General features: G+C 42.5%; 1 protein-coding gene across 2 annotated transcripts; it reads left to right on the top strand.

Moving 5' to 3' along the window:
* Positions 1-5,192: 5,192 nt before the first annotated feature.
* Positions 5,193-27,084, top strand: ENOSF1 (enolase superfamily member 1). Of its 2 annotated transcripts, XM_073331439.1 has the most exons (16): positions 5,193-5,359; positions 5,889-5,997; positions 10,696-10,811; positions 11,723-11,809; positions 13,011-13,037; positions 14,552-14,624; positions 14,841-14,879; positions 15,380-15,462; positions 16,334-16,368; positions 16,893-16,980; positions 17,803-17,937; positions 18,584-18,625; positions 23,877-24,006; positions 24,336-24,435; positions 25,674-25,755; positions 26,457-27,084. In XM_073331439.1, the coding sequence occupies exons 1-16, from the start codon at positions 5,276-5,278 to the stop codon at positions 26,550-26,552; spliced, it is 1,326 nt and encodes a 441-aa protein (XP_073187540.1). In that variant the 5' UTR covers positions 5,193-5,275; the 3' UTR covers positions 26,553-27,084. The 2 variants fall into 2 exon arrangements, with proteins under 2 accessions (XP_073187540.1, XP_073187541.1); XM_073331440.1 differs by lacking the exons at positions 16,334-16,368; positions 16,893-16,980.
* Positions 27,085-27,540: the final 456 nt, after the last annotated feature.

Here is a 27,540-nt window from a genome sequence, read left to right as displayed (position 1 = left end):
TTCTGATGAGCTAAATACTGCCAATATGATATTTATCTATTCAGCAAATTTAGTGTTTGATTCACACATCTCCCCTCCTAGTCTCCTGCTGTAAAGATTAGACATGCACACAGCCTCAAAAGTAAATGACCTTGGAAAACTTGTGTGCATGTCAACAGCTCCCTGACAACAAAAGCTATGCAGCTGCCTTGTAACCACAGAGGCACTGCAGCAATCCTAAAGAGATCATGCATCAGAATATCTGAAATTGCTAGAATACGTGCTGATGTGGACTCTCAGTGTGAGGTTGAATGTTGAGCATCCTGTGTAAAGTAAACAAATCAAAAGGAATGTAAAGGCGGGGGGAGCCCTTCCTAGGAATAGCAATAGTCAAATTTGTGCTAACTAAACTTTCTAAAAGTGGAAACTGATCACAAGTGAGGTTTACATTCTCCTTGAGACAACTTTTCTTTCACTTCAGTGGATTCTCTGCTCCTGAATGTGGTTACATAGTGTATGGGCACAAATATGCAAATCTGAGAACAACACCAAAAATTTAAAGGCTCCAGATTAAACTCCACCACAGCTATCCTTTTAAATTAGAATGTGAAAAGTGGTAAATATATAGTTAATTGACTTGCCTTTAATGTCCTGCACATGCACTGAGCACAGAAATATGCTGTTTTAGAGCAGTTATGATGTAACACCCTGGAGATGCTGCTGCTGAAATACTGCACTGAGCATTTAGGGGACTCGCCCTGGATTACAGCAGCAATGGTGGAAAAGATTCAGGATTCTGTTTCTCAGATTGCTTAGGGTCCAGCGTGAAGATAGAACTGGTGAGCAACATTACCTGAACAAATCATAAGCCAGAACTCAGAGACAAAGGGTTTGGTTTTACTTTTGGTTTTAGCTGTGTTGGAAGTATAGCAGGGAGAGACGCATCTCTGCCAGAAAGGTCCTTTTGCATTGCCCCTCCACATTTCTACCCAAGGAAAGATTTTGAGTCCTTTTGGGATTTCTGGGTCACTAAACAGCAGAGACCAGAAACTCTGAAGACTAAGGAGAGCCAGCCTAACTGCACATTGGAATCCAGACCAGAGCACCAAGGAAGATCTTACCATCCTTGGTGCACATACTTTGAGAGAATACCCTGGTTTGTTAATTTTTTTTATTTTGTTTTAAGCCCACCATGGACATCAGCGCTGCACCACCCATCAAAGAGGGGTGTTGGGGTTGATCCTGCTTTGAGCAGGAGGTTGGATTAGATGACCTCCTGAGATCTCTTCCAACCCCAGTCTTCTATGATTCTGTGAAAGACTGAGCTTAAGATCACTATTTGCCTATCCAGGTGCTGGGAGGTTTGTACTGGCTGTAAATATTGGGAGGGCTAGTGTTAAATATTGTTGTTTTGTCTCTTTATCCTAATCTCCTGTTCCACTGTCCCTTATCCTGAGTTCCCCATACCTAATAAAGACCCAGTTACTGTTTTATTACTGTGGGAATTGTGATAGCTAGTTTAGTTTTGTGTGCTCTGACACCCCCTCTGTATGAGATTATATGAAATATTTTGCCAGGAGACAAGCCCTCTGTGTTCTCTGCATTAAGGGGTTTGCTTGGGTGGAGGCACCAGGCACCCATATAGGTGAAACAAGGACCCATAACCCTGAGGAGGAAAGGGAGAAGGCAGTCACACCTCAGGGCTGGGCTACAATTAAACAAATGGCATACTGAAAACTTTTACATTCCAGATCTGGGGGCCATTCCTGTTAGCACTGAAGTTAAGAGGGAGCAAGGTCAGCCCTCTATTGCTGTCAGCAAAGTAATCGTGTGTTTTTGTTTTATCCAAGTTGAGTCTGTATTACACCTCTACTTCTTTTCACTTTATTATGATTATCATAATTTTTCATTTTAATGTTTTATTACTTCTATGTATCTTCATTCTTCTGTAATAAAGAGTTTCAAGTGCAATAAATGGAGGTTTTCTTCTGCATTTCCATTTTAATTTAGTATTCAAGGGCCTGGATTTAAATCAAAAATAGACATTTTATTGGAGATACTATTTCTTGTCCTCTTGAACAATTTATGGGGACTCCATGATGGCTTTCTTGGGTGCCTCATTATTTCCTGTACACACCACAATCGGGGGGGAATGTTCAACACTGAAGTACTTCATTGCTGTCCATAAATTAGATAATCATTAAGGAATGGATGGGCTCTTAATTGTGTGAGTTTGTTTTAATATTACAAAGTGGTAGGTTGGTCTTGCAGATCCATAAAAAAATATTATGTAATTTATGGACGGGCCCTTAAACGTTTAGTACAGTCACACAAGTGCCATAATTACCAGAAACACTGTGGTGAAAACATTACATTTAATCTTCTCAACACATTTGTCACAAAGACAGCTATTTGTAGAGAGTGATTTATGAAGGCAAAGCCTGATTGACTGCTTAGCTGGGGTTAATGTACAAATGAGTAGATTATTAGAAAGCATAACATATCCTGCAGAGCCATTGTCATTAAAATAGCCTCAGCACTCAAAGCCTTTTCAGGCTGTTATTGAATTAAGTAATATGGATACCATGTGCATGTGGTACTTATAAACAGATATTTCCTTTGGGTGTAATCTAACATCAGGATTAGTAGCAAAGGGTGATCTCCCCTCTCTCCACAGCAAGGTTTGACAAATCCATTTCAGAAAATTGGTGAGTAAAGTCCAGACAAGATGATTAAATGTCTGGAATGATTGTCAAATGTCAAAAATTATTAAAGGTCTAGAAAGCATGACCTATGAGGGAAGACTGAAAAAATGGGTTTGTTTAGTCTGGAGAAGAGAAGACTGAGAGGGGACAACAGTTTTCAAGTATAAAAAAGGTTGTTACAAAGGTTGAGCAGGGGGCTGGACTAGATGACCTCCTGAGGTCTCTTCTAACCCTAACCTTCTATGATTCTATGAAGAAGGAGGGAGAAAAATTATTCTCCTTAGCCTCTGAGGATAGGACAAGAAGCAGTGGGCTTAAATTGCAGCAAAGATGGTTTAGGTTGGACATTAGGAAAAATGTCCTGTCAGGGTAGTTAAGCACTGGAATAAATTGCCAAGGGAGGTTGTGGAATCTCCATCATTGGAGATTTTTAAGAGCAGGTTAGACAAACACCTGTCAGGGATGGTCTAAATAATACTTAGCACTGCCATGAGTGCAGGGGGCTGGACTATATGACTTATCGAGGTCCCTTCTAGTCCTATGATTCTATGAATTCAGACCAGTGGTTATGTATCCTGCCTCTAACGGTGACCAGAACCAGGGGGTTCAGAGGAAGGGCAAGAAACCACGTCAGAATTTTGCCATTCATTGTAATTATTTTAATTTGGTTCCTTGGGAAACAGTCCCATAAACTGCTAGTCCTTGTATTGCCAACCCCAAGCATTCAAAAATAATGAGTCAGTCCCCTCCCACAAATAAACAGACTCTTTAGAACAGTATCTTTTGGGTGCTTTTGATTTGCTTTCTGGTTGTCTAACCTTTAGGACACACTTAGGTCACATTTTTTTTAACTTTTCTCCACAATCACAAAGGCTAGAAACTTACTTTTAAGTGAAAGCCAAGATTCTCATGTCCTCCTATGACTCTAGCAGCAGGGGCATTAAGAAAAACAAGAAAGCAATGTCTACACCAGGAACTGGCAACCTTTGGCAAGCGACCCATCAGGGAAAGTTGCTGGCGGGCCGGTTTTTTTTACCTGCAGCATCCGCAGGTTCGGCCGATCGCAGCTCCCACGGGCTGCTGGAAGCGGTGGCCAGCACATCCCTCGGCCCATGCCACTTCCAACAGCCCCCATTGGCCTGGAACAGTGAACCGCAGCCAGTGGGAGCTGGGATCAGCCGAACCTACGGACGCTGACGGTAAACAAACCGGCCTGGCCCACCAGCGGCTTTCCCTGATGGGCCGCATGCCAAAGGTTGCCGATCCCTGGTCTACACTATAAAATTATGTTGACTTAAATTATGTCAGCATACAGCTGCCATAGTTATTAATTCATTTGTGCACATGCACACTTGGTTCCTGGTGTCAGTGGTGCACGTCCCACCAGGACTGCTTGTATTGATTGTAGTGTCAGTGTGAGGCTTTATGGGACAGCACCAGGAGACCAGTTACAGTTCAGGTAAGCAACACTGTATCTACGCTGACACTGTGTTGTTCTAATTACATTGACTGTGACTCTATTCTGTTTGGGGAGGTAGTGTTACTAAACCAGCACAGAGAGGTATTTACAATGGTGGAAGCCAAATTTAATCGAAGACACTCAGGGCTTGTCTATTCTACTGCATGGGGTCGATCTAAGATACGCAACTTCAGCTACGTGAATAGAGTAGCTGAAGTTGACATACTTAGATCTACTTACCGCAGCGAAGACCCCGCGGTAAGTCAACAGCTGATGCTCTCCCGTCAACTCCGCTTGCGCTTCGGTACTCCACCAGAACAAGGAGTCAACGGGAGAGAGCTCAGCAGTCGATTTATCTTGTCTCTATTAGATGCGATAAATAGACCTCTGCTGGATCGACTGCTGCCGGCCGATCCGGCAGGTAGTGTAGACAAGCCCCATGCACAGCTAGGTCGATGCAAGGCAGCTTACATCAGCCTAACCATGCAGTGTAGACTAGGCCTATCAATGTCACACAATACAATTCCAAGGGTTGGCAACATGTACATTGGTTTTTTTTAAAAATGACACATAACAACCAATGCTTTCTGTTAACATTTGTAAAATTTGCTACAATAAAGTAGTTTTGCTCTGCTGTAAAATTTGGGGCAAGGGCCCCAGACCAAATCTCGGGATACAAACACCTAGGATTTTATTTGGGGCTGGCTCTGGGCTAAATGCCCCCGCTAGCCACCGTTCCCACACCAAGCTAAACCAAAGCTCTGGGTCCCAGTTTTGTGACCGTTTAGATTCCGACTACAACTTTGTAATATACTAATATCCGTTGAGCAGGCGAGGGGGGGAGCAGCAGCTGTATCCTTCCTGCCGGACCCCACCTGACCCTCCGCTAGCCCCAGCCGCTTCCTTTCTTTCTCCCGTCCCTTATATCCCCCGGCCCGGCAGAACGCCCGGCCCCCACGTTCTAGAACGCCCCGAGCGGCCAATCACACCTCCCCTGGCCGAGGGAGTGCGCACCACTCAGCGCTGAGAGTGGCCTTCGGGGGGGCGGTGGGAGGAGCGCTCGCTGGTGGGTGAGTCCCTCGCGCGGCCGCCGTGGTCTCGAGGCGGGAGGAGGCCGGGCTGGGCTCGGGCCATGGTGCGGGGCAGGATCACCGGGCTCGCGGTGAGCGACGTCCGCTTCCCCACCTCCCTGGGGCACCATGGCTCCGATGCTATGGTAAGTGCTGCCGCCGCCTCCCGCTCTCCGGCGCTGCAGTAGCCACAGGGCCGCTGAGCAGCCGCTGCCCCAGCCCCTCCGCAGCCCCAGCGAGTCTCCACGGGCCGGTCTGCCGCAGCGCCGGACTGCGCGCAGCCAAGGTCTCTGATATGGGGATACTGCATTAAACAGGGCAAGGGGATTTGGAGCTAGAGCCAGAGGCTGCAGCCCCTGGGCCGTGAGCCTCTTGCCTGTAAATCTTTTCCGTTCGCTCAGATCAAATGCTGGTGATAAAATCTATCCGCTTCCCCCTGTAAGGACTTGCACTGTTCAGTGAGCGATGACTTGCCTTAGTCCCCCAGATCTAGACTTCTATATTTATTTTGCCACAAATCTTAAATTACCTGGATTGCTGCCCTCTTTGCCAGTGCTTTGTGGTGCTTTTTGTTGCTCTAAGAGGTGTGTGACGTATGGCGGGTGAATCCGTGTCAGTCCTCCTTTGTAAGTTTCTTGCTCCAATATTGGGTGGTGTTTTTGGTCTTTAATTTAGCACCCGGACCCTGACTATTCTGCTGCCTATGTTGTAATAGAAACTGATGCCCGTGATGGACTCAAAGGCTATGGATTAACATTTACTTTGGGTAAAGGCACAGAAGTTGGTAAGTTATTATCCAGTCCCTAAACACAAATGGGCCCCAAGTCACACTGAAAGCATTGGGTTCAATGACTAATGCAGTTTCTCCATTTTTGAAAATGAAATACAGGACCATTTTAGGTTTCAGAGTAGCAGCTGGGTTCGTCTGTATCCGCAAAAAGAAAAGGAGTACTTGTGGCACCTTACAGACTAACAAATTTATTATTTTACCATTGCTGAATTTAAAAAAAAAAAGCCATAGGTCTTGGGGCAGCTTATAGGGTTGTAGAGGTTGCAATTTAGCACTTTTCTTGATTTTTGTTCCAATAAATCACTTACTGGAGTAGCTGTTCTGCAAAATCTCTTTATAATCTCCCCTAAAAGAGTTTGTTACAAAAAAGTTTTAATCCTGGCTGCAGTTGTCAGACTTGCAGGTTCCCTGATTCTAAACTTGCTGATGTCTTGTAAATGCTTTAAGCTTTTAACAGTCCTTGCTTGCTTTCTTCCTTTCTTTTCCCCCACCCCCACACAGAAAACAGAACTGACTTTTGAAATTGCCCTTGCCAGGCAATTTTGTTACCATGGGTTACAGCTCTTTCTGGTCATTGGTGTAACAACAAACATTTTGAGGCGATTGAGGAAAATGTGAACAGTGAGAGGGCATCAGTGAGAACATTCACAGAATAGTAAAAAGTTGGGTGGGGGGAAATATGTTTTCCCTCTCCCCTCCTCAGTATTTGTGCCAGTTCAAATAACCTCTCATACTGCTAAGTCCCTCATTAGCCACATAGACTTACTTGAGAATAGTATCAGTGATTTACATTTTGTATTGCATTTTCTTTCTGAAAATTAGGCCCTGATCCTGTAGAGAACTGTGTGAACAAATCCCTGCACCCACCGAGCGCCATTGACTTAGCCCCCGGACCCATTTGTCCATCTGTTCAGCTGTCTTTGCAGAATCAGGGCCTTAGATGGTAAAGGCATGGAGCATGCCTCTTTTTTAATCTGTAAAACACCTATACGCTTTTTGGGTGCATTGCATAAATTGTCAAAATAATAATGGCTGGATTTGGGGTGTCTCTGCTGTGCATAAATGTCCATGGACGTTTGCAGATATGAACCTCCAGATTACTTGATTTGAAAAGTTATTGCACAAATTAACTGTGAAATCTTTGTATGCGTATCTGATATAGTCGTTGGCACGATTTAAGTTATTTAATTTTAATCCTCAATAAGAGGAGTGACAAATGCTTCTTGCGCTTAAATGTCTGCAGCAACGTTGTAGCCATGTTGGGCCCAGGATATTAGAGAGAAAAGGTGGGTGAGGTAATATTGGACCAGCTCCTGTTGGTGAGTGAGACAAACTTTTTACACTACTAGTGTAGTATAGATGGGCTGTCAGCCTTTTATCACTGTGTCACGTAATCCCTCTAGGAGTAGGTCTCATTGATCTGATGTATAAAGTGCTGGGAGACTGTCTACGCTAAGGCTGCTACCACTGCGAACAGTGAGAAAGTTTTAGAAAATTTCCCTGCTATAGACAGGGGCTTAGGCTCTTTGTCCATCCTACTAATTTAAAGTTTAAATGTTAGTCTCCAATACCTCTCCATTGCCTTAGATGTTTGATGGGTGACCCTTAGAGACATGTCTGTGTCCTTATGAATTACATAAGGGCTTCATCTTGCAAGCACTCTGGTTCCACTCCAGCAATGCACATGAGCACCCGAGTAGCCCCACTGAAGTTGAGGGACCCACTCACTTAAAGTTAAGCACGTGCTTAAGTGCTTGGCTGGATTGGGGCCAGAGTGCTCAGCACCTTTCAAGAACAAGTCCATATGCTTGGAAATCAATAGCATTTTCACGCAGTGCAGTGAGCACAGTATGAAAATCCATGTCCCCTAAGTGTTCACCAGGTTTCAGGCCTAAGCGGTTTCTCTTTTATATAGAAGACGTATTGCAGCAAGGCACAGCTGAGATCACATTCTAGACATCCTTGAGGTGGTGAGGCCTAGCCAACACAAATGGCTGGTTTCTCACACAGTGATGCTTGCTTCACTCCAATAGCAGCTTTGCCTTCTCTTGCTCACAGAGAATGTTCCGTTGCAGCCATAACACTCTCTTTATAAGGGTGGAATGAAATCGTGAAAGGTTAAGGAAGGCTGTGGGCTTGCTCTATGTTAGTGCTTTTTAACCTGTGGTCCATGACCCCTGGGGGTCCATAGACTAAGACTGCCAAAGTGGTCTGCACCTCCATTTGAAATTTTTTAGGAGTCTGCAAATGAAAAAAGGTTGAAAACCGCTGCTCTAAGTGAAATGATCTGAACTGTGTGGCTCAGTCTTCTGCCTATCAGTTTATATTATTATTATGGTAGTAGGGAGAAAATATTTGGAGAAAGAAAACATAGATGCCATTAGTATTGGCAAGAAAAGGGAAGGAAAGATAGGTTTAAATCGATTCTTAGGGCTCGATCTGTGTGTATTTATTTACACATTTATCTTTGCAAAATCAGCTCCTGCTCTTCTGTATGTTCAAGATACACCTAGCTACACATGTCCATAGATAATGAATGCTCAAGCTCTTAAACAGATAGGATCCAGGTTCTCAGCTTTGCTCTACATCTCCAGGGGCACATCTGCACTGCACGTATCCCCTATCTGGTCAGAAGCTAGCATCAGTTTGTAAGCATTGTGCATGCAAAGCCTGTAATGTGTTAATCATTACATACTGCCTGATGATTTGGGGGAGGAAGTTTTCAATCCAGGACCAAACCTTTGTCTTTCCAGGGTCATTCTGAACAATTGTAAGATTTGTGCCTTTACGAAGTAGCAATGTATCCATTGCACACCACTTTTTCTTAGAAAATTGCTAAGTAGGTCTCTAAGCAACTCTTCATAAGTGCTTTATTGCCTGGAAACCTTTCAGCTAACGTCATTCTGGCATTCTCGGATCACAATGTGACAGTCCCAAAATCATAGTCCATTAAAACCTTGCCACTCAAGTATAGGGACAATACTAAATATGTTACGAACTCTAAAGAATCATCCTCCATGGAGGTGATATCCTACATCAGATTATATGTTGTCTTTCCCTTTTTATAGCTATATTTGTAAAACATTTTCAAAATTAGTCCATTTACTCTTTAAAAGGAAAAAAGTATCATTGGGTGCATAAAGAAGACACAGCTATCAAGTATTCACAACTCTTGGTCTCCTCCATCAAAAACAGCAGGGTTTTTTGTCCATATAATGGCAAAATAATCTCTAAATATTCCAGTGTACTGTACACAATCATACTTGCCATGATAAAGGGATCTGTTCCTGGTTCAAGAGTCTCGCTATGGCTTTCAATAAGACCTTCAATGAAGATACAGTCCTTTTTGCGAACTTTGGACCTGGTATGGCAAGGTGCTGAGCACTGACCACCCTCCACTCTCCCGAAGTTCATGAGAGTTTGCGAGTGTTTGTTGCTACCTATCTGGCCCCCATCACTATAGTAGCTGAGCACCTCCCAGTCTTTATCCTCACAATACCCCTGTGAGAAAGGGAAATATTATTTCCCCATTTTACAAGAGGACAACTGAGGCACAGAAAGACTGAGACTTGCCTAAGGTCATCAAAGCCTGGGATGGAGGAGGGACTTGAACCCACCCATCCCAAATCTCAAGCTAATGCCTTAAATAGGCATACCTAACAGGATTGGGCCCAAGCTTTCCTGTGCAGTTTGCTGTTCTCTCTCTTATTTCTTCTTATCTGTGTCAGAAAATGATGGTTGAATGGTGCTAAAATTCCTGACATGTCCACTCCTTTCTGTGATTGCCTCCACCCTGTCCAGCCTGCTAGATAACAATGGATGTATAAGATACTTTCTTGATTTGCTAGTGTTTTGCTCTAACAAAATCCTCTGCTGGAGCTTGTGTTGAAATGAGATGGGGTAGATTTTTGGGGGAGTTAAAACACCTGGATCACAATTATTATACAATAACCAGAAACAAAATCCCTTATGAGGAATTGAGAAATTTAACATGGCTGCAAGTACCATATATACTGCATGAGATGCAACAGGTCCTGTGGGTGAGGTCTATCAAATCCAAAGAAACAGTCTTCTCCCAGCATTTTAGGGAAACTTCTGTAGTTCCTTGTGCTCACAATAGCATAACGCTGCCCCCTCTGAACGCTACTGTGGTGTGCGTGCCTGAGGATTACATTGGCAGCAAGATCTTTCTCTGGGGAAAAGGGTGACATGCAAGTGACTTTTCATCTTCAAACACCCTTCCGTTATTAACTAATTGAGCCTTACAACCTCTCTTGGTGGTAGGTATTATCTTTACCAGGGGATAAATAGGGAAACGTGAGATGCAGAGCAGTTATGTAGCTTATCTAAGGCCGCACAAACTGAATCATTGGCAGAGCCAATGTTACGTGTCAAGTGTTCCTGGCTCCCAGTTACATATTCAATCTGCTAGACCAAGCCCCTCTCAGAAACGCAGTGGGGCTGGAACAATTCGCATAGTGGGGGTGCTGAGATCCATTGAACCAAACTACAAACCCTGTGTATGATGGAAACCACTCCAAGCCAGGGGGTATGGCAGCACCCCTAGGTCCAGCACCTATGCAGAAAAGGTGAAATTCTAAAACAGTGGTTGAACAATAGAACTAGTGTTCTAGTAATTTTGTTCTAGTCACTGTGTGGTATTAAAGCAACAAATTCTGGTGTGTTTTGCAGTTGTTTGTGCAGTTAACGCTCTCTCCATTCACGTGGTTAATAAAGACCTAGAAGAAATTGTCAGCGATTTTAGAGGATTCTACAGGCAGCTCACCAGTGACGGACAGCTCCGATGGGTAAGGGGTATCTTATGGAGTGTTGTGAAGTGGATGGCAACAAACATGAATTTGTGTTATGAACTCTGTAAGGACACATATAAAAGTATTTTTAGATAAGGATTTCTGTGCAGTTATGGCGTGGGGGGGGGGGCGAAATTTCTGTTTCACAACCAGGATTCTAACATTGCAATAGGATCTACACGGGCAGAACCCATACACGCATCCAGAGCCCTGTTGTTTTCAAGGGAGCTTTAGACAAATGAAAGTATCCACCCACATAGATCCAATAGCAGAAGTGGGGCTTGGGGTCCAGATTCTTTGTTTCCCTGTGTTTAGAGCCCAAATGCTGTGTCTTTATCTGTTCTTTTTTCCGACTTGCAAGTGTTCACGAAATATTATTTCTATACAGTGTCTAGTATTCTTGGAAATTGAAAACTCAGCTGGTATTAAGATGAACTAGATATCAATATAGCCATTGTAGTAATCTCACAATGCACTTAATACACACCAACTTCAGATTTTTCTCAATTTCTGATGAACAGAGGTTTATCTTTTTAATTCCAGTGGTTTTTCCTTTTGTTGTGTTGTCCAGATGTATACGTTTGCTAATGGTCATTAACTAGAAATGAAAAGGAGGACTTGTGGCACCTTAGAGACTAACCAATTTATTTGAGCATGAGCTTTCGTGAGCTGTAGCTCACGAAAGCTCATGCTCAAATAAACGGCATGCATCCGATGAAGTGAGCTGTAGCTCACGAAAGCTCATGCTCAAATAAATTGGTTAGTCTCTAAGGTGCCACAAGTCCTCCTTTTCTTTTTGCGAATACAGACTAACACGGCTGTTACTCTGTAACTAGAAATGAAGACCCCAAGGTATGCTAAACCATTATAGGTAACTGTATGGTTGGTTGTTTGTTTCTTTTCAACAGATTGGTCCAGAGAAAGGTGCCGTGCATTTGGCTACAGCTGCTGTTCTGAATGCCGTGTGGGATTTGTGGGCTAAGCAGGAGGGAAAGGTGATGTACTTAGGGCACATGGCCAAAAAATGTCCCTTTATTTGTTAAATTAGCGAGTCTGAATCCTGATATGCTTTTTGCAGATTTAGATCCTGGTCCTAATTTCATGGATGCCCACCACTGAGTTCATTGGGGCTATTCATTTTGTGGGACTGAGGCTTTAGTAGCTGACACTTATACACCACTTACCAGTAGAGCTGGCTGGGAGGAAAATTCAGCAACATTTTTTGTTTAAATTTTGACCAACAATGACATCTTTACAAAACCTTTTTTGACCAGCTCTACTTAACTAATTTTTTCTTGATTTCTCCTTTCTTCTTCTTCCTTTGCAGACTGTTCATAAAATTACGAATTCCTTGTAACTACTTTCTAGTATGGCCTTGTAAGCTGTTTGGAGCAAGGCTCATATATTTCTATCTGGGGCACGTAGCACGGTGTTAGACACTGTAAAAAAAAAAAAAACTAGGGCAGGGAGTATCACTTTGTTGTGTTTGTACAGCACCTAGCACAATGGGGGTCTTGGTCTGTGACTAGGACTCTTAGATACCACCACAATAGAAGTAGTAAATAATAATAGTACTGTAGTAGTAAATCATCGCTACCGTGTTAAGTTGGTCCAATAAAAGATATTACCTCACCCACCTTGTTTCTCTAATTATCGTGGGACCAAGACAGCTAGGACAACACTGCAAACCATTGTCTTATAGAGTTATTGTGATACTTTCCCTTTCCTAGGAAAGGGTAATGGGCACCTCTAAACTTGTCAGTATCCAGGAGCGTGACTCAGTCCAACGTAAGGGGCATAAGAAGTAGTGCCACAGAAATCTTAAAAGTAGAAAGGATCAATTTCTTCAGTATAAATAACCATTTCCAGTAATAGTGTCCCGTCAGCATTTCAAGTCTGACTAATTTAACATAATAAAAGTGAGTTAACACCAGCTATTTGTGGGTCCAGGATCAGTGTCCTGGCCATAACGAGGCGGCACAGACAGAGATGTTCCTGTTAAAGTAATTTAGCCTGGGGCTTGACATCTTGAATCTCCTGTCTTGATTTGGGAACCACATCAGCCAGATGCATTTGGCGTCAAATGTAAATGTTTTCCACACTTACTTTTTGTCACTCCAAGATAAAATATCACCTGTATGCTGCTTTTATGTGCTCTCCATCCATTTCATATAATTTAATTGCTTTGTTTTTTAGCCTCTGTGGAAGTTACTAGTTGACATGGTAAGAAAATCTTATTATATGTGAGCTAATGTTACCACTGTTCCACACTGATGTTTTTGATGCAGTAGAAGAGTAAAAATTTCAGGCAGTATCTAGGCTATAAGTACCTCTCTGGCCATGTAGCTCATTCCAAGGCTGTAGAAACCAAAGGGTGCTACAAGCTGTGGATGTGACATTTTGCTCTGGAGGGCTCTTCTTCTCCCAGGATGTCTCTTTCTGGCACTACACAGCTGTGCAAATCGGCCCCTTTAATGGGAGCACTGATACACACTCTGTGCTGTCCAGCTACGATACTATATATGGCAACTGGAACCCGTCTGTACTGATACCAGTAAATTATGTTTTTAAAGTGCAAACCTAAAAGTTGACCTTAACCCTTATGATTAGGCTGAGGAGCTGTGTTTTTTTGCCAAGACAAATGTAGGGATTCGATTATTGGGGTTTGGTTGGTTTTTATATTAACAAGTAATTATTTTTTTGCGGGGAAATAAGTAAATATTTCATCATCTGACTTTTAGCAAATATTCAGATCTCGTTGGCCTGCACTTTCAAAAGTGACGGGTCATTTTGGATGCTTCTGTTTTTGGGTGCTCGACTTTGAGATACATTGACAACATAGTTAGCACTATCCTTCTGGAAATCAGACCCCAATAAGGGGTCTCAACATAGGACACCTAAAGCAAGTACCCAGAATCACTAGTCACTTTTGAAAATACAGGCCTCTGTATACAGTAATAAAGGTTGATGTATTTACAGAAAGTAAAAGTCCAATCTCTTGATTCATTAGTAGCAGATTTTATATTCGGATATTAAGCGTGTACATAAATCGTTGCAGGATTGGGGATTTAGTGTGGTTTGTTTGTTTTTGTTCTTTTTTTAAATGAAATCTTCATTTTTTTTAATATGCCTAAAGTAGCTCATGTTTTCAGTCTCTTTTCTGCAACCTGTTAATATTGAATCCCTTCTCAGTTTAAAATGTATTGAATTGGGTTTTTCTCAAACTATTTCAATAAATTGCTTTCAATCCTCTTTTGATAAATACTCTCTTGAGACAGATTTTCAAAGGAGTCAAAAAGCAGCCTCTGATGCTGAGTGCACTGTCGTTTCTGTGTGAAGATTATAGTATGTACAGATTTGCACACCTAAAGCATTCCAAATGGATTAGTAATTTTTTTAATGTTTGTTAATCAATTACACCCTGTGCAAATATTTTTGTACATGCTTAACATTAAGTGTGTGAGTGGCACCATTGAGTTAAATGGAGTTACTCACATGCTTAACTTTAAGCACATGCCTAAATATTTGTTGGATTAGAACTTTAAAGTTTGCCAGAGTCAGTTAATCAGTTTGATTTTAGAGTCGGTGAATCCATTCTCAGTACTGTCTGTGACAGGGAAAAGGCTGATAGAGGGCTCACACGGCAGATGTATATGTTACCTTAGTATTGCCTTTTTGTAATCATGTGATTTTATTATTCTTTGCTGTTTGATTTACATTAAATATTTTGTTAACAGGACCCAAAGCAGTTGTTATCCTGCATAGATTTCAGGTATATTACTGATGCACTAACAGAAGAAGAAGCTCATGGTAAGTCATCCTTCTGTCAAGAAAGATCCCCTTACTCCTTGAGCTGTTTTTGATTTTGATTTGATTTACTCGAGCAGTAGGGCATTACTCTTTGTAAGTAAACAGATCAGAATCTTGTTTTATGAAAACAGCAGAGTGTGGTGGTAGGATGTGGAGGAACTGAACTTTGGTTAATGCAGTAATCTTCCCCTCTTTTTCTCCCTTGCCCTCATGCAGAAATACTCCAAAATGGTCTTCTTGGGAAGACGGAAAGAGGTAAGTTTAAACCAAGTTTACTTTTGCTGTCTTGTAGGAGAATAAAGGACTGAACACATCGCATGATTGATGAGGCTCTCTGCATCCTGGAGGGTCCTAGTCATTGGGAAGTGGAATGTGACAATTGACGCTCTTGTATGAGGCTGAATGCATTGTGTGTTATCTCCTCCTTATGAGTCATTGGGGAGGTGTACATATAGAGGGGGCTTGTGCTGTCTTGGTGGCCATTTGCTTGGGAACCCCTCAGTGAATGTTTGTGTCAGTCACGATGGCATAGTGATCGTGCTGGTTACACCCTAAAGGTATTTTTCTGAGCTGAAGCTCTCCCACATTTTGGAAAGAAGGGGAGGATAGGGAGGATTTTTCTCAGCAAATTTCATCTGCCCTGATTAAAATGAGATTGTATTCTAGTTTTAGATAAGTCGTTACTCATGGAAATGAAAGGAGTTTAAAAATCAAACTAATCATCTGTTCATTGGTGACATTCTTTGGTTTTTTAGAAGAGCAAGTGTTAAAGCATGGATACCCTGCTTATACCACGTCTTGTGCCTGGCTGGGCTACCCGGACCAGCAGTTAAAACAGGTTTGATTCTTTGACATTAGATTACAGAAGTAAGATTTTAAACATTTCTATCCAGTGAGGAATGCCAAGGTGATGATTCAGCACTCAGGGGTTGCTTAGTTTTGGCTCAGATGCAAAGCGAAACCGTTAAGCATTGCATATGTGGGAGGGATATGTGTGAAAGGTGGCCCTGTTCTGTGGGCCTGGTTGTTCATTGGCTTTTGTGCTAGCCACAGTGGGAAGGGTTTTATAGCCTTGTCTACCTTGGGGTTTTAGCTGTAGCTGTTGGGGATAAGCATGGACCATTGCAAGCCAGTTTACACTGATGTATTGTGTATAACTAGAGGATTGCACTTGTGCAGCTACATTGGTGCAGACAATGGGCTTTGTCTACATGGGGATGCTCAGGAAAGTGAAGATGAATTAACAAAAGGTGTGAAGTTAAAGTGCATTAAACCCCTGTGTGGAAACTCTCCTTCAGAAGTAAAGTGGCCTTAGTTTGCTGTAACTAAATCTGCCTTCAAAGTGAAATATCATGAAGGCTCTTCACAGCTCTGGGATCTGAGGTCTGGTTAGTACAATACATGTTTATCATCTGGTTTAGTTTTTTGGAAAAGTTCAGCTTTCTGTGTCATAGGACTGTCATGCATAATACATGAAAATAAAGAAATGCATAAAGTATTTCTTTACATATATTGAGGAATTTGGATCCTACAATTCAGTTGGACGTTATTCATACCTCTGCTCTCAATTACTGTCTGCACTACACTGTTGTCAATAAAGAAATGGTTAGAAAGTTCACCCTGGGTTAGACAGCCTGTAAATAAATACTGGTCTACATATTAAGTAGTGCAGCTACTTGGAGGTATAATAGATGTAATTTTCTCTGCAGCTATGCACAGATGCATTGAAGGATGGTTGGACAAGGTATAGTAAACAATTATCTCATTTGCTGAACTTTTCTGTTTAATGATTAGTAGCAAATAGAAATATACTATCGAGATCAGTCCTGATTTGGCACCGAGACAGACTAGATGGATGACCCTATAGGTCTTTTCAATCTCTACATTCTGAGAAGAGATGTCTTTGCTTCTGATATTTTTAAAAAATATTTTCCCTTTCTGCTATTCCGTAACATACCATTACAGTAGGTATCTAAGTAAATGTATGGCAAAATGAGCTCTCCTCTGGGCAAACTGTAGGCTAGTAGCTAACAAAGGTAATTGCTTTCCTGTTGATTCATGGAAAGGTATTTGCTGTCTTTTTTCTTTTTTGTTAAACAAGGATGAAGTGTGCTGGAAAAGGGACAGATGTGATAAGGAAATATTGACCATAAAACACTGACTCTGGTGTTTTTGTAAATTTGAGTTTAGAGTTTCTCGTAGAGGAAAGTTATCACTACATTAATCGTGGTGAAATGACCTACATTTTATGATAAATGTTGTGTCTAGGTTTAAAGTAAAGGTTGGTGCCGATCTGCAGGATGACATTCGTAGATGCAGACTTTTTAGAGAAATGATTGGCCCTGACAAGACACTGGTGAATATTTTTTTTTTTAATGACTACACTGTTAAATAATTTTAAATATAAAATGGCTGTCTCTTCATGTAGATACATGATTGATCTCACCCTGTACCAATATTTCTTGTGCCAAAACTCCCATTGAAATCTAACCCAGTTTTCTGACCACCAGTGCTTTTTCCCCCTCCAACCCCCAGCCAAAAAAACCCAACCCAGTTCTGTTGAAAAATTTCAACCATCCCTGTTCCAGAGTGCTTCACTCACTTACTATATAGAAATTGTTTTGCCTGCTACTGAAACAGTCACTTCTGGAGTTCAGGGTGTCACCTCTTTAATGGTGTACAAGAACACTACACAGACATTTGGGAGAGAAGTTGACAATATCATATTCATTTGAAACCTGGTGAAGAAATTCAGAAAAGCAGAATACAACTACCACAGTTGGAATAAGGATTTGAGACCAAATCCATGACCTTCACTTTTGTAAGAAGTTTCCTGGGGTCTTTTAACAATTACAGTACACCAGGGCCTTTGATTTAATGTGTCATCTGAAAGCAGCATTTCCAGCAAAACATAATTTTGGATTTCCACCTGAAGGTCATCTTTTAGGCTATTATTTTATCATTACCTTTATTGAGTCTAGGAATTGTAGAACATGTTCTACATCATAACATATCATATGATGTGTTAAAGATCAGAAAACAGCAGTGATCTACACTGTCTGAATTTCCTTTTTTCATTAATTTATAGCAACATTATGGGGTTGGTTTTTTTTTGACAATTTCATATATAAAAATTCAGTGGAGTCATATAAGTGAATTTGTTTGTAATTACTCTCAGATGCTGGATGCTAACCAACGATGGGAAGTGAAGGAAGCAATAGAGTGGGTCACTAAATTAGCTGAATTTAAACCATTATGGATTGAGGAGCCAACTTCTCCCGATGATATTCTTGGACATGCAGCCATTTCTAAGGTTTGTTTTTCATTTCAGTAATGACTTAGTGACTACACACCAGAGAGCAGTAGTGATTCATTTATTGACGCTGCTGTTTGGAATGTTCAAAGTTCAGGCTGAAACCAGCTGTCAAAAGTCATTAAATATGTTTGCTACAAGATCCTGGGCACATCCTGTGTTTGTATTCCATTACACTTAAACGAAAAGCATGGTCCAAAGATTATATCAAAGGCCATGAGACTATCATGCTTGCACAAGAAAAGCAACCAGGATTTGCCCGGAAACGTGTATGTGTCTTTTTCTTTTAATATGTGTGGATTGGTGTTTCAGTAAAGTTAGATTAATGCTAGCCCAGGATATGTGCTCATAATGTGATATAGCTAATAGTAATGCTTGAGCCGCAGATGTATATCCCCTTATGGCAGCACACACCCTCTTACATAATTCTTCACATATTATTGGGGTAGCAAAAAAGCAGCATAAAATGCACTAACAAAAAATTACACAACGCTTAGTTTCTTCTAGATGCATAGCAAGTAAACATTGCACTTTGTTAGCTGTTCTTCTCTCTCTGTCTCCTCATTCTGGTGAGGACCAGTATTTGGGAATTACAGATTAGAACCAAGTCCTTTGTTTTTTGTTTATTTATTATTTATTTTTGTAGGCCTTGGCACCATTAGGAATTGGTGTGGCAACAGGAGAACAAGTAAGTGGGTGTCTAATTAATTGTTTTTATTCAGTCATTTATTTAATGTAGCTTCGTGACTTTCGAGAATTTGTGCCAAAGTTCACTTTGATTTCTCACTTGGGAATTAAATAACATGACTGAAAACAGCCTTGGATTTATTTCACAAAATTTAAGACCAACTTTGATAGGTATTCTCTCCCCCACCCCATTTGTCTGGACAATCTGGGAAGATTTTGTTGTGATGAATTTATTATGAAGGTTTGAACAGGGATCTACCACTTCTCAGCTGAGTGCCCTAACCATTGGCCTATGAAACATCCTGATGGAGGGCTCCCTCAATGTTCGCTGTTGAAGTTCCCTGCTTTAATTAAGTACTTGAGCCAGAGGAGGAGTTGGAATGACTCTCTAGCCTTGGGGTAAGAGGGCTCACCTGAGAGGTCGCAGATGACCATTCAAATTCCTTCTCCTCTGCAGGTGGAGGGGAGACTTGAACCTGGGTCTCCTACATTTTGAGTGAGTACCCAATCACTGTGCTAAAGGCTGATTAGCCTCCTTTGCCCTCTTGTTGTTTTTGTGTGAACTTGCTTCACTTGAGGCACTCAGGTGCCTATCTCCCAGCTGAGCCGCAGAGCAATTCACAGACGGGGGAAGATAAGCATTCAGCCGCATAAGTCACATGCTGCGGATCTGATCTGTTAGGTATCAGGCCCTGAGGGCAACAGTGAACATGCAGAGAGGCAAAAACATAGGTGACTAGGGAACTCTTTAGTGTAAAAACTCAGGCACTGAGTGAATTTCGGTGCCTACAGGGTTTAGCAGCAGCCGGGCCGGAGCTTTGCGGACCCTAGTTGGGCCTAAAGTTGGCACCTAAATACTTTTATAGATCCCACCCTTAGCTTCTTGCTAGCACTAGTTCCAAGAGGCACTGACAGAAGTAGGATGACCATATTTCGCTATGCTGAATATGGGGCGCATGGTAAACTTACTTGTATTCAAGCGAGTTCAACGACATTCAATCAGTACTATGCAGTACAAACATTCACATTAACATCAAGTTGACTGAGCCCCTGTTAAAAAGAAATACTGCGTAGTTGGATTCTTTTTAGTTACCTTCTTACCTTTAAAGCTGTAGGGCTCACACAAGGAGAGGTTCCAGAGTAGCAGCCGTGTTAGTCTGTATTCGCAAAAAGAACAGGAGTACTTGTGGCACCTTAAAAACTAACCAATTTATTTGAGCATGAGCTTTCGTGAGCTACAGCTCACACTCCCATACACTTCTCCAACACAGTGTGGGTGACGAACCTACCCAACCCTCCCTGCCTGGTGCTCTCCACCCTCCGTGCCTGGCTGGGTCCCCAGGATGGACCCACCTCTCCTGATACCTGGCGCTGCATCGTCTTGAGGAAACATGGGAGGGCACACAGGGTCACATGCCCCCCCTCCCCAGATTTCTGCCCAGGTTCACACCAGAATGTGGCCAGCAGCAGCCTTTTGGCACTTTGCGGGAGGGAAGGGATGGGAGCTCCTTCCAACGACAGGGAAAGGGGGGAAGGGATGACTTGGCCTGTGTCTTTGCAGAGCTCATCTCTCCCCCCTTCCCCCACTCCCCTGTGGCTGGAAGCAGCTTGTCCTTCCCTGCCCGCACAGTGTCAAAAGGCAGCTAACACCTCCAGGCTGCTGCTGGCCACCGACATAACCCAGCTGCCTCCTGTCGCCTGGCTATAGCATGGGCAGGAAGGGGTTAAGCCCTAAGGATGCATTGTGCATCAGGGCCCAGGGAAACTGACTGCAGGGGATTCAGCGAACCCCATCAGAGAGGTGGCTCAGCAGGCGAGGGTGCCTAGGCGACGAAGCAGCCCTACACTCCCTGGGGTGCAGGACCTGGGACAGGGGGTTGGGGGTGTGAAGAGGGTGCTAAGCCCCTGCCTGGGGGGCTGCTGTGGAGCCTGCAGGGTCGGGGCACAAACAGGCTGGAAATCGCTTCCCGCCCCGAAACCCCTTTCCCCCTCGCCACTCCAGAGCTTAGCTGAGGGGTGAAGAGGCTTCCCTGTGCCAGCGCTGTGTGGGGCTTTGGCACATGCAGGGCTTGGCTCCTTATGGCCAGCGTCCTGGGATGGAGGGTCTTGGGCTTTCCCAGGGCGCTGGCCCAACCAGCGGCAGTGGGGGAAGGAAGGAGCCTGCCGGCCAGGCTGTTGGTGAGTTGAGTGATCTGACCAGGGGCTGGTTCTCCGCACAGCACTGGGAGTGGGACGTGGCCTGCTTGCGGGGGATATGGGGGAGCTGGGGGCGGTGAACGGGCAAAGCAGGGAGAGGACAGCAAGAGGAGGAGCAAGTAAAGGGCCAATGGGTGAGCATCAGAGGTGACATGTAACCAGCTGCCGCCTGGCACCTACCTGCACTCGTCAGCCACTGCAGCTCGCAGTGCGCAGCCAGTGCTGGCCGGAAACGGGGTGCAGGGCCTGCTGGCTGAGAGCCAGCACACAGTGGGGGCAGAGCTGATGGACCAGCAAGGGGATTGGCCAACCCTGCGTGCTGTAGCTTTGCCCTGCCACAAGCCTTGTACACCTACCCCCATTGTTGGCCACTGGACCCCCACTCACTGCTGATAGGCAGGCAGCTGGTGAGCAGGGATCCGGCCAGCAGGAGGACCCACCAGTACTGATGGGAGGGAGACAGAAAATATGGGACAATTTGCCCGTTTTTAAGAGAGATCCCTGCAGCAGGTCTTAAATATGGGACTGTCCCTTTAAAAACTGGATGTCTGGTCACCCTAGACATCAGCAGCATGTAAAAGTATCTTAGCAGTCCAAAGACCTCATTTCCTGAGCTCCTCTCTGGATGTAATGTACAAATTGTTAGCTATCAATAAAATGACTGGTCCCTTTAAGAAAACCAGCTTCAGCACCAAATTGAATTGTTTTCTATTGTGCTCATGAATGACATACCTCTTCCTGCCAAACTCTTCTACTAAATCTACAGAGCAAAGCAACATAATTTAGCAAATTCTCTCCAGCTGCCAGTGAGCAATGAGAAACCCTGCATTAGCATAGGTTTACTCTGTTGCCAGTTTCTCATGCAAAGCCCTGCTTTCACCGTATTTCATTGTGATGCTGACCTCCAGCTGTTGTTTGCCAGCAGATAGAATATTTAATTTTTGGTGTGAATAATGACATCTATTAAGGAGAATGGGTTTGAATGAACTATTAGCACAGACCTGCCTGGCAGACTAAAGGCCAATTCCTGAGTAATAGGCTTTATATATTGTACGTAGAGGTTTTTCCATACCATAATATCTGAGCATCACATAAACATGAATGTATTTATCTTACTTCCCCTGTTAGGTAGGGGAGTACTATTATCCCCATTTTACAGATTGGAAAGTGAAGCACAAAGATCAAGTGACTTGGCCAACATCTACGTAAGAAGTCTGTGGCAGAGGTAGAAATGGAATCCTGAGTTTAATAGTTAAGACACTTGACTAAGATCATCCATCATCTCTAGGGCCCTACCAAATTCACAGTCCATTTTGGTCAATTTCACAGTCATAGGATTTTAAAAATAGTAAATTTCATGATTTCAGCTTGTCAAGGTTCCTTCCCCACTCTGAACTCTACGGTACAGATGTGGGGACCTGCATGAAAACCTCCTAAGCTTACTTTTACCAGCTTAGGTTAAAACTTCCCCAAGGTACAAATTAATTTTACCCTTTGCCCTTGGATTTCCACTGCCACCACCAAACTTTATCTGGGTTTACTGGGAAACGTAGTTTGGACATGTCTTTCCCCCCCAAATCCTTCCAACCCATGCACCCCACTCCTGGGGAAGGTTTGGTAAAAATCCTCACCAATTTGCATAGGTGACCACAGACCCAAACCCTTGGATCTTAGAACAATGAAAAAGCATTCAGTTTTCTTACAAGAAGACTTTTAATAGAAGTAAGGGAATCACCTCTGTAAAATCAGGATGGTAGATACCTTACAGGGTAATTAGATTAAAAACAGAGAGAATCCCTCTAGGCAAAACCTTAAGTTACAAAAAAGACACATAGACAGGAATAGTCATTCTATTCAGCACAGTTCTTTTCTCAGCCATTTAAAGAAATCATAATCTAACACATACCTAGCTAGATTACTTACTAAAAGTTCTAAGACTCCATTCCTATTCTGTCCCCGGCAAAAGCATCATACAGACAGACACAGACCCTTTGTTTTTCTCCCTCCTCCCAGCTTTTGAAAGTATCTTGTCTCCTCATTGGTCATTTTGGTCAGGTGCCAGCGAGGTTACCTTTAGCTTCTTAACCCTTTACAGGGGAGAGGATTTTTCCTCTGGCCAGGAGGGATTTTAAAGGGGTTTACTCTTCCCTTTATATTTGACACAGCTATTCAGCTGTGGAGAGGTTGCATGGTTATTTGGGGAGGGAGCGATATTGCCACCCTTACTTCTGTATGCACTCTCCAGCCGCCTAGCTCTGAAGGCAGCAGCGCAGAAGTAAGGGTGGCATGGCAGGGTGCTGCCTTCAGAGCAGTGTAGAAGTAAGGGTGGCAATACTGTGACACCTCCCCTGCCCCCACAATAACCTTGTGAAACCCCTTGCCCCTGTGACACCTTTTTGGGTCAGGCCTTCCAGTTTGAGAAATGCTGGTCTCCCCATGAAATCTGTATAGTAGGGTAAAAGTACACAAAAGATTTCACAGTCTGTGACACATTTCTCATGGCTGTGAATTTGGTAGGGCCCTAATCATCTCATTGGACTGGTCTGCAGGAGTCCATGAGAAGAAATAGTCTTCCACAGCCGACAGAACCACTGTGTATTCACTACTGCTGTCTGAGTGCTGCAGTAGCCCAGTCATTCACATGAGGGGTAACATGCAATTAAGAGCAGGAGTTTTGCCTGGCAATTAAAACAAAACATTAAATTAGGACTCAGTTCTGATCCCAGCTTTGCCACTGAATTGCTGTGTGAACTTAGGCAAATAGTGACATTTCTGTGTGCCTCAGTTCAGAGAGCTGTAAAATAGATGTAATTCTACTATGCCTCTACTTTACAACTGTACTGTGATTCTTTAATGTTTGTAAAATGCTTTGCAACCCTCTGCACTTCTGTGCATTGTTCCAGCTAAGTGGAAAAAGAACTTGGTTTTAATAGGAAACATAGTGGGAACATTGTACAATTGTTTTGACTTGCATTGCCACAGTTCTTGTAATATCCTGCCAATTCCTTAGATTCTGGGGCTTAACTTTTTTTTCTCTCCCCCTCCCTCCCCCGCAGTGCCACAATAGAGTGATATTTAAGCAGCTCCTACAGGCTAAGGCCCTGAGCTATCTCCAGATTGACAGCTGCAGGCTGGGAAGTGTGAATGAAAACTTGTCTGTGTTGCTGATGGCCAAAAAGTTTCAAAGTAAGGCTCTTGGAAGTGTGTCAGTAGCACTAAAACCTCTTTTGTTCTAAGCCAGTTTGCCATGCAACTTCTTCAGCTGTCATGTTGCTAACTCATGAGCATGCGCTTGTGTGTGGTTCAGTCATTTGTTTTCTGTCACACTTTAGTACGAATTCAAAATGCCTTTGGTCCCTTATTACTGGAAGCCGAGTTTCCCTAGGGCTGCCGGGGGTGCTATTGAAGCTGTAGTTAAACACCAGCAGAGTTGGTACACAAGCTTTCTGAATAATCTAGTCGTTTGCCTTTATTCTTCAGATTGGTTTAAAGGGATTGTTCTGTTTTCATTTCAGTTCCTGTGTGCCCTCACGCTGGGGGTGTTGGGCTCTGTGAGTTGGTTCAGCACTTGATAATATTTGACTATATTTCAGTATCTGGAAGCCTTGAAAACAGGTTAGTAATGTGAAATGCTACTGTAATATTCAATAGTGGTGATGGCTTATTTTTCCAAAAGGCTGTTGACATGCAATAAGAACCAGTAAACAAAAACAACACCCACCCACTCACCTCCCTGTGGCTCTCCCAGAGAATTTTAAACCAGTCAGAAGTGTGTGAACTTCACTCTGGCAATTGCCTGGCAAAGAGCCAGGAATATTTTTGACAAACACTGTTTTATACTCTTGGAACTATATTTTGGCACCTCTCTCACACCTACAACCCCTGGCCAACACATTCATGACCCAAAGGATTAACTCCCTGCTCTAAGTTGAATAGCATTCTACGTGTAGCTTCCCAAAAGGATCTAACAACTTCCCTTGTCTTGTTTAATATCAGCTTCGGATTGTATTAGCCTTCTTTGAATGCAATGAACAATTTTTTCACATTATTGCAAACACAAATTTCCTGAAACTCTCCTGTTGGCTGTATATTCCTGTTCTTTGCACTAGTTGTTTTGTAAATATTAAAGTCAAATATTGTAGCTTCATCTTTTGCTCACATTTAAAATCAGCTGAATCATAAACCATTCCTCTTGTTTTGATCTTCCTTGTCTCTGGAGCAGTATATTTAAAATTGCCTTAGACCTTGTTTGGTAAATTTTGCTGATCTACAGCCACAGAAGTGTTCTTGGTAATTCATAAACTGAGGAGCAGACCCAGCCCTTCAGCTGCCCTCGTTAGTGATTTCCCTTGCTGCAGAAAATAGTCTTGTTTATACCCTTTAAATACCCATGTTAGATGCATACATTCTGTATCCACATTGGCTAGCATAGCACAAGCTTTTGTGGTACTTTGTGGATTTTCCAATCAGTAAACAAAGCTCTTCTGTATAAGCTCTTCTGTATAAATTTACTAATCTCTGTCTGTATTGAAAAAGGAAGTTTGAATCTTGCTCTCCTAACCCTACATACTGCCCAAAGGCCCCATCTTCTGCCCTGTGTTCTTGATCTGGCTTATTTTATTGAGACCACCAGTCCTCACTAAGCTAAAATGCCAAACAGATTCTAGTTGATCAATATGGAACACTGTCTAGCAGTAGTTTCTGCTTCTAAAACGAAGCCTCCTAATTTTGATAATTGGGATACAAATATCTGTCTAACTTTTACCCCAGCCTTGTTTCTTTGTCAGGGATAATAGCCATGAATAAGTACACAATTAGGTAAAACTGAAAACCATCCCTCCTCTTTCTTGCAGGATGTGCGAGTATGTAGATCATTTGCATGAACACTTCAAATATCCTGTTGTAATCCAGAAAGCTTCCTATGTACCACCTCAGGTATGCTATGAGAGTATCCACTGTACTTAAGTGGCCTTGTAAAGAAAGCATCTTAATTACAAGCAGTTTAAAACAAAGATTGCTTGTGAGACTCCTTTTACAGTCATCTGCAGAATGAAAAAAAGTTGGAGAGGTGTTATTAGACTAAACGATAGCATAGGTTTGGCAGTTCAGAACTGTTGAAATGAAAGGTATACATTCCAGCACACATGCTTCAGGAAGTGGTGTGACCCTGGCCTAAAACCTCAACCCAAAGCAATTCTTTAGTTACCGATGTTTAATATATCTGCATTGCTGGGCTAACCAACTTAGGTAAAAAAAAGTATTAATACTTAAACTTCTCTGTTCAGCTGGAGAAGAGGGCATGAGGGAGAATAATTCACTGGAGACGCTTTAAAACATTCTCAGTTTTTCACTGAAACTCGTATTCCAAAACTAAAGATTGCTTAACTACAATTCTGTTCAGCCCAGACTTTAGAACTCTAGTTTTCCATTTAACATTTGCATCAGGTGTTAGGAGATGAACACTAGTTACAGCTGATACCTTCTGTATTACAAATTAGCCTGGCATGATCCCCAGCAGCACAGAGATTACAATTATTATTCTCCAGTTGCATGACAGCAGTTAAGTTACTTGAATGAAGAGGGGACTAGATCTAGTATCACTTTCTAAATGGCAACTTTTTTTTTTAATCTTGTAGGATGCTGGATATTCCACTGAAATGAAAGAAGATTCTGTAAGGAAATTCCAGTTTCCTCAGGGAGAAATTTGGCAGAAGCTCCTTTCTAAGCCATAAAGTACTACTGCATTAAGTCTAACCCTGACAGTTTTCAGGCAGAAGATTAAATTTCCCAAGCTGTTCATGCCCTATTGTTAGGTGATGATACAAGATTTCAGCTGCCAGTAAATGCTTTTGTGTCACCAGGCAAAAACCTTCAGGAATTAACATAACACATAGTCCAGGCTGTTTAAAGAAATGACTGAGGCCTATAATCCAGCAAAGTTGTTATACTTTAGTGTAACTAATGGATAGGCAATGAACTTCATTTCTAGAACTAGTCTAGAACTCAGTAACTCTGCAGTATCTGTTTTCATAGATTCCAAGGGCAAAAGGGACCACTGTAATCACCTAATCTGACCTCCTACATGACAAGCCTTAAAATTTCCCCAAAATAATTTTTTGAACTATCACACACATCCACTCTTGTTTTAAAAATAGCCAGCGTTGGAGCATCCAACATGACCCTTGGTAAATTGTTCCAGTGGATTTTCTCACAATATACTAAAGTATTTGAATTTAGAGATTTAAAATAAAATTCTTTACTGTCTGCTCTTGTCCTAATCCTATATAAAACTTCATACTGGTTATGTTGTGGAACTAAAAGCTGTTGAGTGTACAGTTAGGTATAGAAACAACAAGTCCAGTGGCATCTTAAAGACTAACCAATTTATTTGGGTATAAGCTTTCATGGATAAAAAACCACTTCTTCAGGTATGCGTGTTAGGCATAGAGCTATTCAGAGTTGTTCCATTGATTGGGTGTTTAAAAACTTTCATATTTTCTTTAAGGCCCAAACTTACTCAACCACCCCCTGTGTACATAAACTACCATGGCTTGGTAAGATGGGCAGCATTATGAAAGGACCAGAACTGGTACTGATGTCACCAGTATCCTGCAGCAGGGGTAGAGTTGATAAAACTAGGTGTTATGCTTTAGTTGTAGCAAGACTTGTGACTAGACATTTGCTGATTCATCAAAATTGAAATGTTTTGAAATCAGGGTC

Source organism: Lepidochelys kempii, chromosome 2 (genome assembly GCF_965140265.1).
Source record: "Lepidochelys kempii isolate rLepKem1 chromosome 2, rLepKem1.hap2, whole genome shotgun sequence".
NCBI lineage: Eukaryota > Metazoa > Chordata > Testudines > Cheloniidae > Lepidochelys > Lepidochelys kempii.
This window is presented reverse-complemented; position numbering and strand designations above follow the sequence as displayed.